Source organism: Urocitellus parryii, chromosome 3 (genome assembly GCF_045843805.1).
Source record: "Urocitellus parryii isolate mUroPar1 chromosome 3, mUroPar1.hap1, whole genome shotgun sequence".
NCBI lineage: Eukaryota > Metazoa > Chordata > Mammalia > Rodentia > Sciuridae > Urocitellus > Urocitellus parryii.
Window position 1 is genome coordinate 143,221,888 of NC_135533.1, and position 13,611 is coordinate 143,235,498.

At 56.2% G+C, this 13,611-nt stretch overlaps 1 protein-coding gene across 2 annotated transcripts in view; it reads right to left on the minus strand.

The window, feature by feature from the left end:
• Positions 1 to 2,143: 2,143 nt before the first annotated feature.
• Positions 2,144 to 13,611, minus strand: part of Rph3a (rabphilin 3A) — a 51,848-nt gene continuing 40,380 nt past the window's right edge. For both annotated transcript variants that reach the window (XM_026412072.2, XM_026412071.2), the window contains 9 exons: positions 13,405 to 13,484; positions 12,559 to 12,633; positions 10,976 to 11,085; positions 9,979 to 10,105; positions 8,834 to 8,890; positions 8,128 to 8,282; positions 5,314 to 5,395; positions 2,846 to 2,942; positions 2,144 to 2,274 (listed from right to left, as the gene is read on the minus strand). In XM_026412072.2, the coding sequence (XP_026267857.2) occupies positions 2,144 to 2,274; positions 2,846 to 2,942; positions 5,314 to 5,395; positions 8,128 to 8,282; positions 8,834 to 8,890; positions 9,979 to 10,105; positions 10,976 to 11,085; positions 12,559 to 12,633; positions 13,405 to 13,484 (914 nt within the window). The remainder of the gene's footprint in view (positions 2,275 to 2,845; positions 2,943 to 5,313; positions 5,396 to 8,127; positions 8,283 to 8,833; positions 8,891 to 9,978; positions 10,106 to 10,975; positions 11,086 to 12,558; positions 12,634 to 13,404; positions 13,485 to 13,611) is intronic.

Here is a 13,611-nt window from a genome sequence, read left to right on the forward strand (position 1 = left end):
GCCCAGGATGACCCCACCTGGGCAGGACCACATCTGCCTGCTGCACCCCGGTACCCAGGCACCCCACCTTCCACACTGCGTGTGCACGTAGTCGCGGCCTCCGTGGGAAGGCAGAACTGGTAGATGCCACAAAGGACAATCGAGGACAGCAGTTTTCCTGGACATTCCTACTTTATTTTTGGCTACAGCATCACAAAGAAAGGCGTGGGCGGTCGAGCATGCACCGGAAGGCGGGTGTGTATCGAGGCGGGAGGTGGTCACAGCTGTCCGGGGACAGGTGCGCCCCGACGGGGCCACCGGGAGCTTGCCACGTGCTGATTCGAGCCCCAACACCAGCGTCAGGCTTGGGTGACAGCCAGCATGCTTTCTCCTGACACGAACCGTGGAAGGGAGGTGGCTGGGAGCCACGGGGCCTCACAGGGTAGGTCAAGGTCAGGAGGGAAAGGCTGCCCGGAAGCTGCTGGCCACCTGGGGAAGGTGGAGAGCTTGGTATTCAGAAAGTGGTTATTCAAAGGCAAGAAGTGGGTCCTCCAGCGAGCAGTCAGGGAGCTGGGCCGGAGGCCCCCACGGGAAGGTGAAAAGGTGTGGATTTGGGACGAGTTGGTCTGATGGCGTCTGTGGGGTGCTGGGCATTGGGATGATCTGTGATGATCTTTACGGAGAAAGACTTAATTGAAATTGGAAAAACCAGACCTTCCCCATGGGGCTCTGAGGACTGCCAGATCCCAACCTGAAATGTACCTTGGCCTCCATTCACAGAGGAGACAAAGGCCTTTGGCCTGGGGCCTGTCCTTCTTCTTCAGCTGGATCTTTTTCTACCAGGGATAGAGCCCAGGGGCCATTTACCACTGAGCCACGTCCCCAGCCCTTTCTATTTTTGAGACAGGGTCTTGCTAAGTGGCTTAGGGCCTCACTAAGTTGCTGAGGCTGGTCTTGAACTCAGGATCCTCCTGCCTCGGCCTCCGGAGCTGCTGGGATGACAGGCGTGCGCCACTGCACCTGGCCAACCCTCTTTGAAGTGTTCGATCCATGGTGCTATTTGATTCCCCCAGGAAACTTGAAAAGAGGAGTCCAAGAGATGGAAGAGAGATGGAAGGCTCCAGGCGGCTCTGGGTGAGAGTCAAGGCAACAGTCTCTGTGTGTGTGTGTATGTGTGTGTGTGTGTGTGTGTATGTGTGTGTGTGTGTGTGGGGGGGCTGTTTGCTCAGTCAACAAAGCACAGAGGAAGGAGGAAGGAGGGGCTGGGGGAGGTCCCCTTGGACCCAGAGCCCTGGTCTTCCAAGTGTCTCCCGTGCCCACTCGGGGAGGCCAGGCATCTGCACACTCAGGGGAGGTTGCCCTGCCCCTGGGCTGTGCCAGCAGCAGTCCCAAGGCCTGAGGACATGTGGACAGGCCAGCAGGAGGAGTGCCCCCGGGGACCTTGAGGGGTCACCCAGGTCCTGGCTGGTCAGGCTGGTGGGGGGCCAGGGCGCGAGGCTGGGTTAAGATACGTGGTTTAGTTTTTTGCTATATTATCCTTGGGGGCAGGGAGAAGGGGAGGGCAGGGGAGGCCGGGGGACTTGAGGCAGGGAGGAGGCTACAGACAGGGAGTGTTATTTTTTGCTGAGGAGCAGGTCAATGAATTCCTGCTGGGGCTGCCCCGTCCCTCCCTCGGATGCTTCTGCCTGTGGTGTGCCCATCTCCAGGCACCGGGCGTCCTCTGGCCATCGCGGGGGTGTGGAGGAGCCGTGGGGACGCTGCCTGCTCTGCCTCCACCCCATGCTGCCCTCACACACAGAAGGGACCCAGGCAAGGGTCCTCCTGGGCACGTGTTCAAGGCCAGGAGGGTCCACAGACAGTTCCAGACACAGGTGAACGGGAGGTTGTGAAGTGAACCACCTCTCTGTAAACACCTCCCCAGCCCCAGCCCTGCCACTTCATCCTTGGGACCAGAGAGGGGCTGCGTTCAGAGCCCGCGCAGCCCAGCACTGGGTGGGGGGCAGAGGTCTTGGGCAGAAGTGCCCAAGGTGAGGGGTTCCTAGAAGGCAGGGTCAGGGAGGGCAGGGGGAGGAGGAGGTAGGCACAGAGAAGAGAGACCGGGGTTCCAGGGGTGGCTGGGGGGGGACCCCGGAGTGGGGCAGGACGGGGAGGTGGGGCCAGGACCCTAATCGCTGGACACGTGGTTCTCGTTCTGAAGCTGGTGCCAGCGCTCGATCTTCTTGTCTTTGTTTTTCAGACACTCGTACCAGTGCTTCAGACGCTCTCCCTTGGCTGAGATCCCCAGCTGGCAGCCTCCTGGAGGACAGGGAGGGCCGAGGGGGGCAGGTGGTCAGGAAGCCCGAGTGTGAAGTTAGGGGGAAAACTGCCACTGACGCCCCCCACCCGCATCGAGCAGCCCGGAATCCATTCTCCGTGGAGGGCTGTGGATATGATGTCCTCACCCTCCTGGTCACTATTACCCTTGGCTCTCTGGGCCTCAAGAGCCTGCAATGGCTCCCTACTACCGCCCCGCTCCTGGCTGCACTACCTGTTTCTCTCTTTTGAAGACTTTCTACAGACTGTCACCCGGTGCTCAGACGGTGCCCTTCGCCTGGACGTCCCTCCCCGCTCTGTCTTTAATGACTTCTCTTCCTTGTCTTTTAGAAACCCTGACCCTGGACGGGCAAGCGGGCTGAGGGGGGTTCCCGGGCACCTGCTTCCTGCTGTGGGTTAATTAACCCTCTTCGCCCTGCAAGTCCCCAGGCTCTAAGGGCCCTTCCCTCTGGAGGTCATCCCCGATGGTGCCAGGGTCAGCATCCTGGGACCCAGAGACCAGGCGGGAGCTCAGCCCTGGGCGGGGGTTTCCTCGGGAGTCGGGAGCACTCACCGATGTAGTCGTTGGACTTCCCGATGTCGTAGTCCCAGACAGAGATGTCCAGCGACTTCTTGGCCAGGTCACTGTGTTTGATGTCGTAGAAAAACTCCTGAGGACAGCAGAGGAAGATGAGAGAGGTCCCCGAGCCTGCAGCAGCCACAGGGCTGAGCTCCAAGGTTCATGGGCAGCCCTGGGGCTGGGCCACCTGGGGCCAGGATTCCTCCCACTCTGGTCCTCCCAGTAATCCCCCTTTAACCCACTCTCTGTACAACAAAGCCCTGTGATCCTCTTTCTAGTGAATTCTCGGTTCAAAACGGGAGCTTGCTGGGTTTCCTGGGCCTGCTCGGCCCCCGGAAGGCAGATGACCAGGAACTCAGGTGTCCCTGCTGGTAGCTTTAGGAGAGGGGGTCTTCCCCCTTCTTAGGGAGTAAGGCCGTTGGGGTGGACCAAGTGGTAGGTGTTTCTAAATAATCCCATTAAAAAATGACTCTTCTAACTAATTATAAAACTCATTCTTGTTCATTGTTAAAACATAATGGAGAAAAATAAATCCCCTGTAATCCAGCTGTCCAACAATAACGTAGGTCACGATTTGCCCAAGCTGCTCCACATTTTTAAAAAACGACCTGATATCGAGTACCCAGTGTTGTAGCATCCTTTTTGTGCTTTATGACCTACGGTAAAATCCAGCTTAGCGTGTTTGCAGATATCTTAAACATATATTTCTACATCAGCGTTTTTTTTTTAATTCCCCCCTTTTCCCCTTTGAGTGTAAAAGAGTGGGATTTGTTCAAATGAGAAGAAAAGAGACCGAATTCCTGTAGGGGGAGAGGGGGACCCAATAGGGGTCTCCTGCACACCACCATTTTAATGGCCGTTTGGGTATACCATAAGCTAATCCCTAATAGTTGGGTATTTCTATTAGTTCCAATTTTTCACTATCATTAATGATCATTATTTACAATAATTTCCAGGGAGTTTCGATATTTAAAGATGGAGAACAATGGGTGTTCTGAGATGCCGGATGCCATTTGTGTAAGATGAGGAGGGCTGGTCACATGCAGATTGGCTTTGGAAATATTTAACTGAACGGCCTGATTCCCCAAATCAACGGAAGTGGAAATCCTTTGTAGTTTTGACGTGTCTACACAGGCGTCCTCCACAGCTGGCTGGGCGGCTTCTCACCAGCAGAGTGCCCATTCCCCCAGATGCTCACGGACCTTTTAAAGCATGTCGGGCCGTGTGCTACGAGCTCTGCTGTTGGGTGGTATGGCTTTGCCTATTTCCTATGGTTCACTGGTACTTGGGTTCCTTGCTCTGTGGCTTGTTGGGATCCCAGGAGAGGGCGGCGCAGGAGGGGGACCTGGCTCCTTATTCGACACCCACAAGCCTCGGCTGGGACATGAGGTGACCTGCTGAAAGGGCCCTGGGGGGAAGGGCAGAGTGGAGGGGTCAGGATTCTCTGGGCCCTGTTCACACGGCCCCTTCCCCAAGTGGACGTATGGTAGAGTCCCTTCCTGCTTGACATAGAATAAACCCCCGTGTTAGCTGGTTCTGCCCCAACCTCAGATCTCGGGGGTCCAGAAGGGAGAAATGAATGGGCTGATGGGCACCAGGGCAGCGGCTCTGGGCATGGGGTGGCTGAGGGGGCGGCCGAGCATTCCTTCTGTCTGTGTCGCAGGTTTGAGGTGGAAACCGCACACAGAGGTCAGATCAGCGCTCAGCATCTCTTCCGCTGTCCTCTGTCCCGTCCCTCCTTAATGTAACGGATTCTCCTGGGGCCGAGTGCCCGCCAAGCTTGTCAGCAGGTGACTGAAACCCAGAGGGACCAGGTAGGTCGCAGGGAAGCACCAGACCTGGAAGCGCAGGGGACGCGCCCTCTGTAGGAGGCACCAGCGGTGCACGGGGACCTCCTTGGAATTCCGTGTGACTGGAGGGGAGGGCGTGGAGGTGAGCCCAGCCAAGAGATTCCAGGATCCTGGTTGAGTTGGTTGAGCAAGGGCAGCGTGAACCCGCACACGCGTGTTTTACAGAGTTCACGCTTATTTGCAGGGGGAGGCGAGCACAGAGAAGGGAGTCAGGGGTCTACTGCAATCGTCCAGGCACGAGATTCCTGGGTCCGAACCAGGCGGCGAGAGGGAGAACAGAGAAGGAATTTGACGGGACCCAGACGGTGGCATCAGCAGAACTCGATGCCCTGGATGGATGTGGGGACGGGCAGCACCAACTGCAGTGGTTGGCCTCAGCCTCTGCAGTGTACCCCCCCGCCCCCCATCCCCCGTGGTATTCCTGATCTGTGGGCCTGGGCCTGAGCCTCGATTCCCGCCAGTGACAGGGAGCTCATTCCCACGCCTGTGGCTGCTCAAGCCGATCAAGGACAACAAGCTCTGTGGATGTGATCCCCGAAATCCCAGCAGGAGTCTGTTCCTCTCACCCACAGGAAGTGCCCCAGAGCACGACCCAGGACGGGGCAGCCTCACCTCGTTAAATTCAGGATTCAAGGTTTTCTTTTTAATCTGAGTCTTGTGTTTGGCCTTCTTCCCCATGTCTGGTTTCAGCCAGCTGTGAGGGGATAGGAGCGGCTGTTACAGATGACATTTAATGACGGAAGCAGCCCTGTGATGGCCCCCCAGGCTCCTTCCAGCCATGGGATGAGAATGGAGGAGCAGGTCAGGAAATGAGGCACCCCTGGGGCCTGCAGGCTGCTGGGCAGGCGCCAGGCCCTGCGCCAAGCCCCCCTCCCCATGTCACCCTCACACGAGCCCTGGGCGATAGGAATATAACCACTTGTTGTGTTTCTACCGTCCAAGGTCCAGAGAGGTTGGGACATGCACCCTGGGTCATACAGCCGACAATTATACCCAGCTGTTGTATCTGGAGCCTGTGTTCTTAGCTGCCACTTTCTCCCATTCAAATGGGGGCGTGTGGCTGATGGTACCTGGCACTTTCAGCCCTTAGGCTGCTTCTCCCTGCAAGTCCTGGTGAGATGCTAGGTGTGTGGCGGGGCAGGGGTGGGGGGGCAGGGGGAGATGATTCTGACCTGATGATGTCATCCCACTGCTGTTCCCTTTGACCTGGGGGGAGAGTTTAAAGCCCTCAGTAGCCTTAAGACCCTGTGTGGCTGGGTCCCTGCTCTTTCCCAGCCTGGTCCAGCTATGCTCTTTATTCCACTCTGTTCTTGCTCTCCTTTCCACCCCAGGGCCTTTGTACATACTGTTTTTTCTGTCTATAAGTCTTCCCTGGTTCAGGCACAAAGTTTGGCACATAGTAGATGCTCAGTCAATATGTTTGGGATGGACACTGCATACTTTAGGGACAGTGTTTGACAAAAGTCAAATGTTCATTATCAAAATGTGTAAATAACATTCGTTGCCAAGAAAGTGTTTTTTTAAAATCTATGCTAAAAACTTTTTTTAAAAAAAAAACTTAGACATTTAAACAAAATGCTCTAAATTTTGCGGACGTCATTTGGATTCTCTCTGCCTGAGGCCGTCACTAGCTGAGCCACTTTGATCATGAGTGTCAACTTACTGTGCCCCAGTTTCCTGACCTGTAAAGGGAGCACATTTCTGTCTCATTCACAGATTTAAAGATGGGTTTTAGAAGAGTCACAAATAAGGAACTGAGAGTCCCCAGAAGCTGAAAAAACTAAAGGGCCATTCCGGCTTAAACATCTTTATTTGATTGGAAACTGTGGGCTGGTTCGCTGGGGACCCTCTGGAAGGATCAGGCTGGGGGGGGGACTGTTTGGGGGGAACCTCTGCCTGGGACTGAGACAGAATGGAGCCCAGGTCACTCCCTGTGGGGTGAGCTCCTTGTCCATCTTGGGCCTTATTCAAATCTCCCTGAGAAATCAAACGGAGCCCTGATGAGGGCTCCCGGTTGACAGAATCATCACTGGGAGAAATTCTGGAAGAAATTCCACAGCAGCCTGTTCTTCCCCCGGGACTCAGGGGTCACTGGGGGACAGCGGAGGTGGGAGTGTCCCCCGGTCAGAGAGAGCATTCAGAAACAGTCTGCCGTCAGGAGAGTGATAACCACAACAGTGGTCTTTACTGAGCACCTACTATGTGCCAGACCTCACAAAAGTGCAGGTGATGAAATTGACTGACAGGAGGACAGGGCTTTGAATTGTGTTCTATCTCGTGAGTTTGCACGGACACGTGGTGGCTCATTCCTAGAGTGTGCAGGGCCTCCTGGAAGCTTTGCGTGGACCTGCACTGCAGCCGGAAATTCTTCCTGCCTAGATCTCCTTCTTGCCCTCTCCCCTCTGCAGGGATCAGACTTGTAATCGGGGTCTGTCTTCTCTAGGGACCTCCTCTGGATGCCTCCTGGATCCCTTCACAGACATTTCCCCCATGAATCTCCTGCATATCTCATTCTTTCTTGGAGAATCTGTACTAACGCACAGTGCTATTCTATTTTACAGAGGAAGACACTGAGGCTCAGAGAGGCTAAGCTACAAAACCCCAGGCCACACAGCCAGAGAATACTGGAGAATTGGAGCTGAGCGTCAAACCCAGGCAGTATGAACCCAGAGCCTACCCTCTTAATTATTCCACAAAGACACATTTTGCTGCCACAGGGTAAGGCAGGATTCCATGGAGGCGCTACACATGACTGTCCTTGGTGTAATTGTAATTACTCTCTGTGGGTGGGCCTCTCTAATTCAGAATCTACAAGGATCCAAAGTCTGAAGCTTCTTGGGGGAGAATTTCACCCTCGACGTCATGTGATCGGCCTCAGTCAGAGAGCAGGTGCCCTACAGACAGTCCATAAATTCGCCTCCGACTCCATGTGGGGGAAACCTCTGTTTGTAGTGTGTATTTGAAACATACATGAATTTTGGGTGCAGAACTGGCTGCCACACACAAGAAGTTCCGCTGAGTATGTGCAGATTTTCCCAAAGCCCCAAACATCTGGATTAACAAGTTGTGACCCCTGTGATGGGGGCTTTTGTGGAATCACCTACAACCCATCTCAGGTCCTGGAGCATTTCTAGGATGAATCGGGGGAAAGCCGGGTGGCTGCTTTGGGGCTGGGGCTCTGGGCTGCAGGAGGGGGTGCGACTGACTCCTGGGGGCTGCGCATGGGGTCACTGCCACCACCCGCGACTCATTCTCCCAGGAGGGGGCAGAACTGCCAGCCTCGCAGGGAGACCCCGCCTCCCCCTGGCGCCCAATCTGGTGTCCAGTTCACTGTGGTCCCGCCCCTCCCGGGCCTCGGGGCGCGAGGGTCTCAGGGAAGCTCCCTGGCCCCGGGAGTCCCTTCGTGGTCCCCAGGCGCAGACTCACAGCTTAACGAACGGGTCCGAGTAGCCGTTGGCGTCCATGGCGGCCAGGTGCACGCAGCGCACGATGCCCACGATGAGGCCCCCCTGCTGTGTGCTGTACATCAGGGACACCAGGATCTTGCCGCGTTCCTCAATGTCGCCAATGCGCTCCACCTGCTGCTTGGGGCGGGGAGGCAGGGTAGGCTCGTGAGCGGGGGTGGGGGTGGGGGGGTGGTGTGTCCCCGAGCAGCGGGCCAGGGGCAGGGGCAGCACCACGGACCACGGAGGGACCCACCCTGATGGGCGCTGAGGCACGTGGCCAATGGCCTGCTTTGACCCTGCCCGGGACTGAGCCCTGACTCTGAGCAGAGGCTAAGCCTGACGCTGGCCCCTCACTGGCCTTGACCCTGACCCAGGGCTGAGCTTGACCCTTGACTCTGCTCTCACCCCTCCTTGACCCAGTGCACTCCCTGGGGTCCCAGGTAGGACCTGGTGGGAGATGGGCAGGGTGCGCCTGCTCCCGCCCACGGAGGGACCCGCTCCTGCTCTGGTCTTCCGTGAACTTGGGGGAACAAGGCCAGGGGCATTCCCGTGTGTGTGTGGGTGCTGCTCTGCCTCGAAGCCTGGATAACGCGAGCCAGCAGGACTCAGCAGGACAGGGCTGGGGAGGAAGGGCAGAAACAGGAGCAGGGCAACCAGCACAGCACCCCACCACCCTTGATGCTCACCTCCTCCTCGTAGAGCGCCATGCCGCGGGCCGACCCCGTGGTCCCTGCGCGCTTCATCTGAATGGAAGGAGACAACATTGTCTAAGGGGCTCGTCTCCTGGAACCCCTCAGGCAGACCAGGGTAATGCCCAGCCACTGGTGATGTAGGTTCTATGACAGTCCTCAATTTACAGATGAAGACACTGAGGGTCAGAGTGGGGTCTTCCTCCTGAGCTTCAGCTACAAAAATGTGGTCTGGCTCCCAGGGAGTCATCCCCAGGCTGGCAGTTGGGTGGAACAGGCTGCAGGACCCCACCTGGCCCCCTGGCTCCCCAAGTGGAGCTGGCTGCTTCCTTTGGGGGGGGGAACTGGTGGCAGTGAGCTGTTGGCTCCACCCAGGGTCTCTGGAGAGCAGGATGCTGCCTCTTGAGAGCTCCGTCCATCCCGGACTCCGGGCCTGAGTTGCCAACTTGGTTTGCTGAGTTCCTGTTCTAGAATTCCCTGTAAGCTCTGGGGTGCTGCCTAATTCTGAAACCTCAGATTAATACTTGTTCTTTTTCTAAGGACAAGTGCCACCTCCAATGAGAACCATGATCCTACTCTGTATCACTGTCACCTATAATCCTTAAAAGACCCCGCCGTGAGGTGTGTAATACAGTGTCCCATTTAACAGGTGAGAAAACCAAGGGCCAGGGACATGGGGGCTGTGCCAAGCCCTGCCTCTCTGTATAGTGTCATATGGCTTTGGGACAGGCAGGAGGGTTAGGAGCAGTGTTCCTGTGACAAAAGCTTGTTACACAGTGGGCTCTGTTCTGGGCTTTATTTGTTTGCTTTAAACACAAGCATCTTATGTCACTGATATGATGTCCATTTCCTAGGCTCAGAATGGCTCAGTCCACCACAGAACAGGAAGTGGCAGCTGGACCTTGACCCTTGACCCCAGGGCACCTTGGGAGAAATGATGCTACCTGGGATCTGCCTGGCAGAGGGGACATGGCCTGATGCTACCTGCAGAGAGAGCCCCCTCCTCTTCATGGAGGCTGCAGCGTTTAGCCCCGTGGATGCCCTCTGGGTGCCTAGTGGGTCTGACCCCAGAGAAGATCCAAGAAGGTGGCAGGCACCCCCGCCTCTGGTCCCCCATTGAATCACCAGGCCAGGGAACTCACGGGGATCACCCGCTCCAGACAAATATTGAAATTCTTCCTCTGGTTGGGCTTCAGTTTCTTGAGCGAGAATCTGGTCTCCCCAATAAACTCATTGTGGCCGAATTTGTCCTCGTCACAGACGGAGATCCTGCCGTGGACATAAGGGGGTGAGGGGGGAGAGAGAAGCAAGCGCTGCGCTCCTACTGTGTGCCGGGCTTGTGGCTGATGGTGGTGAGGGACGTGGGGGTGTCTAGGGGCGAGGGTGTCCTCTGTGTAGACCCCTGCGCTGGGTGCTGTTTATCTCTTCCCGACTCAGGGTAACGTCCACGCGGTCAAGTGCGCCTGGTCAGCGTGCACGGCCTGACCATGTGAGCCCTGCCCACACCGCTCAGCTCAGGATAGGGGAGGTTCCAGGGTCGGCAGCCTCTGGGACTCCCTGCCTCCCGGGTCACCCCTCTCTTGGCCTCTGGCTGCATGGGAGCCACTGTCCTGCATTTTATTTTCAGATAAATAGAGTTGGAGAGTGCGGGCGCCTTCCCACAGGGCTTCCTTTGCTCAGCACCATAACTGGGAGACTCAGCTGTGCACCTTCGGCCTCTGAGTCCACCAGTTCTGCACCCGTGGGTCAGTCCCACCAGGGGAGGGGAAACATTTGAAAATGTTTTCAGTCTGCAGTGAATGTGCCTAGGCGTCTTTCTTGTCGTTATGCCCTGACGGGACACTGGGACTGACCACTATTTACACGACATCCACATGGTGTTAGGTGATAAGTCACCTAGGGGTGACCTGGGATGCTCTGCCGCTTCAGACACAGGCCCCCCGCCTCTGTGGACCAGTGTCCACCCAGCCCTGGGACCACTCCCTGTGGACACGGCTAGAACTCGATGTTGTTTTGGTAAATGGAATAAAGAAAGAAAGATGCAGAGGATTTGTAAAAGGGGGACCCCCAGGAGCTGCACCCCAAGGCCTAGTTCTGCCCGGCCTTGGCCCCCTCTCGCCTCCGCCCGCCCTGGGGTACCTGAGGGTCTTCCTCTGCATGTCCTCATCCGTGATGCCGTGGTACACCAGGGTCTCGTTCCAGACAGGATTCCGGGTGTTCCGCAGGGTCTTTGTCCGTAGCTTGTTGGACTAGAGCCCCAGAGAGATGGACAGACGGATGCCCGCCTCAGTGGGAGTGGCCCTGGAGACCCATCCCGTGAGCTTTTTTTTGGGTGGGCAGTGGCTTTTCCCAAAAGAGCGTCCCAGGGCTTAGTGTTCCCAAATGCATGCTCTGAGCATGTGGCGTGTCCTCTAGACGGTGGCCACAGACACATGGGTTAAGGTTCTGCACGGCTCCCTCCTGGAGCCTTCCCTTAAGGGAAGGAAGAAGAGACGTCGTCCTTTAAGATGTCCCTGGCACCCGTCCTTTGAGAAGCCAGAACATCTTTACAAGTCAGGGAGGTAGAAATGAGTCTCCTGTCCCCAGGCAGGGGACACTGGGACCATTCCCTCCATTGCCCCCAATAGTATCCTTCCTGCCTGAAATGCCTTAGAGGAGACAGAATATGAAACTTTGTTCCAAGAGAGAAGAAACGTCACTGTATCAGAAGAGGAGAACTGGTGACGAATCTAATTCACGCTGACATGCAAGTGGCTCCTATTGGATCTTCTGCCAAGGAAGGTTTGGAGTTGACAAAAAAGTGTGTCTTCAATGGCGGTGGAATGAGTTAGACATCGTCACCCGAAGTACATGTGGGAAGTCACGAACGGTGTGAGAATACTTTGTGACCCATCAGTGACTTGAAAAATTGTGCTCTATCTGTGTGATATGAAGTGAACTGCCTTCTGCCCTCGTGGATAACACATTAGAATAAATAAATATGTAAAAATGTGTCTTCATGGGAAGCAAAGGCTGCTGGGAGTGGGTGGAGTTTACGAGCTGGCCACAGCCAGGAGAGGGACTGTCTTTGATCCAAATAAAGGAAGAGCCGGACGTGGTGGCGCACACCTGTCATCCCAGCAGCTCGGGAGGCTGAGGCTGGAGGATCACGAGTTCAAAGCCAGCCTCAGCAAAAAGGGAGGAGCTAAGCAACTCAGTGAGACCCTGTCTCTCAATAAAATACAAAATAGGGCTGGGGATGGGGCTCAGTGGTTGAGTGCCCCTGAGTTCAATCCCCAGTACCCTGCACCCCCCACAAAAAGCAAACAACAAACAAATAGACAAACAAAAACAACAAAGGAAGAATGAGCCAAAGTGCGTGTGTGCGTGTGTGTGTGCATGTGCGTCCATGTCCTCTTTTGTCTTAGGGGGCACCTGAAACTTGCAGAGGTATTTAACAGGCGGGGCCCCCACCCCTCAGGCACAGAATGCTGTCTGAAGGGCTTAGCACTAAAATCTGGAGAAAGTCACTCGTTTCTGTCCAGAGACAAGCCTTGGTCATTTTGAGATGGAGGGATGAGCAGACCCCGCTCCTGCCCCCCACTTTACCTCTCACGGCTTTGCACTCATGGGGCAGGGCCTAGATTGGGGGCAGATAGGGCTATTTTAGGCTCTGAGCTGAGAGCCCTGTGGCTGCCAAGGCCCAGGCTCCAGCCTGCAGAAATGCCCAGGCCAGATGGTACCTTGCTGGCTCCCGGCAGGAGGTGCAGCTTCACATAGGGATCGGCCAGGCCATTGGAATCCATGGGCTTCAGTCCCTGCAAGAGACGGAGGCAACGGAGGTGAGGACCTGGGGAGGGCTGGGGTCCAGGCGTCCTGGGCAAGGGGCGTGTCCCCTGGCATCTGCCCCTCCTGTCCATCTACCCTGTGTGTTCATCTTCCAAAGAGAAAAAAGGGGAACATGGTGTCATGGGAAGAGCACGGGTATCAGGCAGACAGGGCTCCAAGGCATGTCGCTCCCTAGCTGTGTGACCTTAGGCAAGTTTCGTAACCTTTCTGGGCCTTAGTTTCCTCACCTGACAATCTCACCACTTGTTTTCAAGGAATGGGGAGACTTAAATGCAGTCCCACCTGTAAAGTGCCTGCTCCCCACCGCTTGGAAGCCTACATTAGTGCCTTTGTAGCTGTGGCCACAGGCCCCCTGCTCTGGCTGAGGCTCTAGCTGGTCATAGGAACCAGGCCCAGGAGGACACAGTGCTATTCTGCCTTGTCAGCTGTCAGGCCGAACTTCGAGCTGGCATGACTTCCCAGGTGGTACCTCCATGCCACCCCACCCAGGTGCTGAGCAGCCCTGGGCAGATCCTGGCTCTGCCCCCTAGAGGCAGCCAGAGGTAAATGCACCCCCTGGGGGACAATCCCAGGGGAAGTCCCCCCCCCCCCCCAGGAATCTGCTGTGGCTAATGACTGTGCTGCCCTTGTCACTGTTACTGTCCCAGGTAGGTGACAACAGACAGGCCTGGCAACCCATCCCCACCTGAGTCTCCTAAAAACACCAGAGCATCCCGGGGTCTCCCAGGCCCCTCACCCACCTTAGCCTTCACGATGGTGCACTGCAGAGAGCTGTTGTCCTGGTCATAGAGCAGGCTGAATTCCAGGGCACCCAGGGTGGCTGAAAGGACAGAGACAGGAGCTGGGAGGACACTTGTGTATTCATTCAACAAACATCTCCCAAACACTTTCTATGTGCCCGGGTGGGACTGGCCATGGAGACGACAGGGGGAGGAGGATATCGGCCC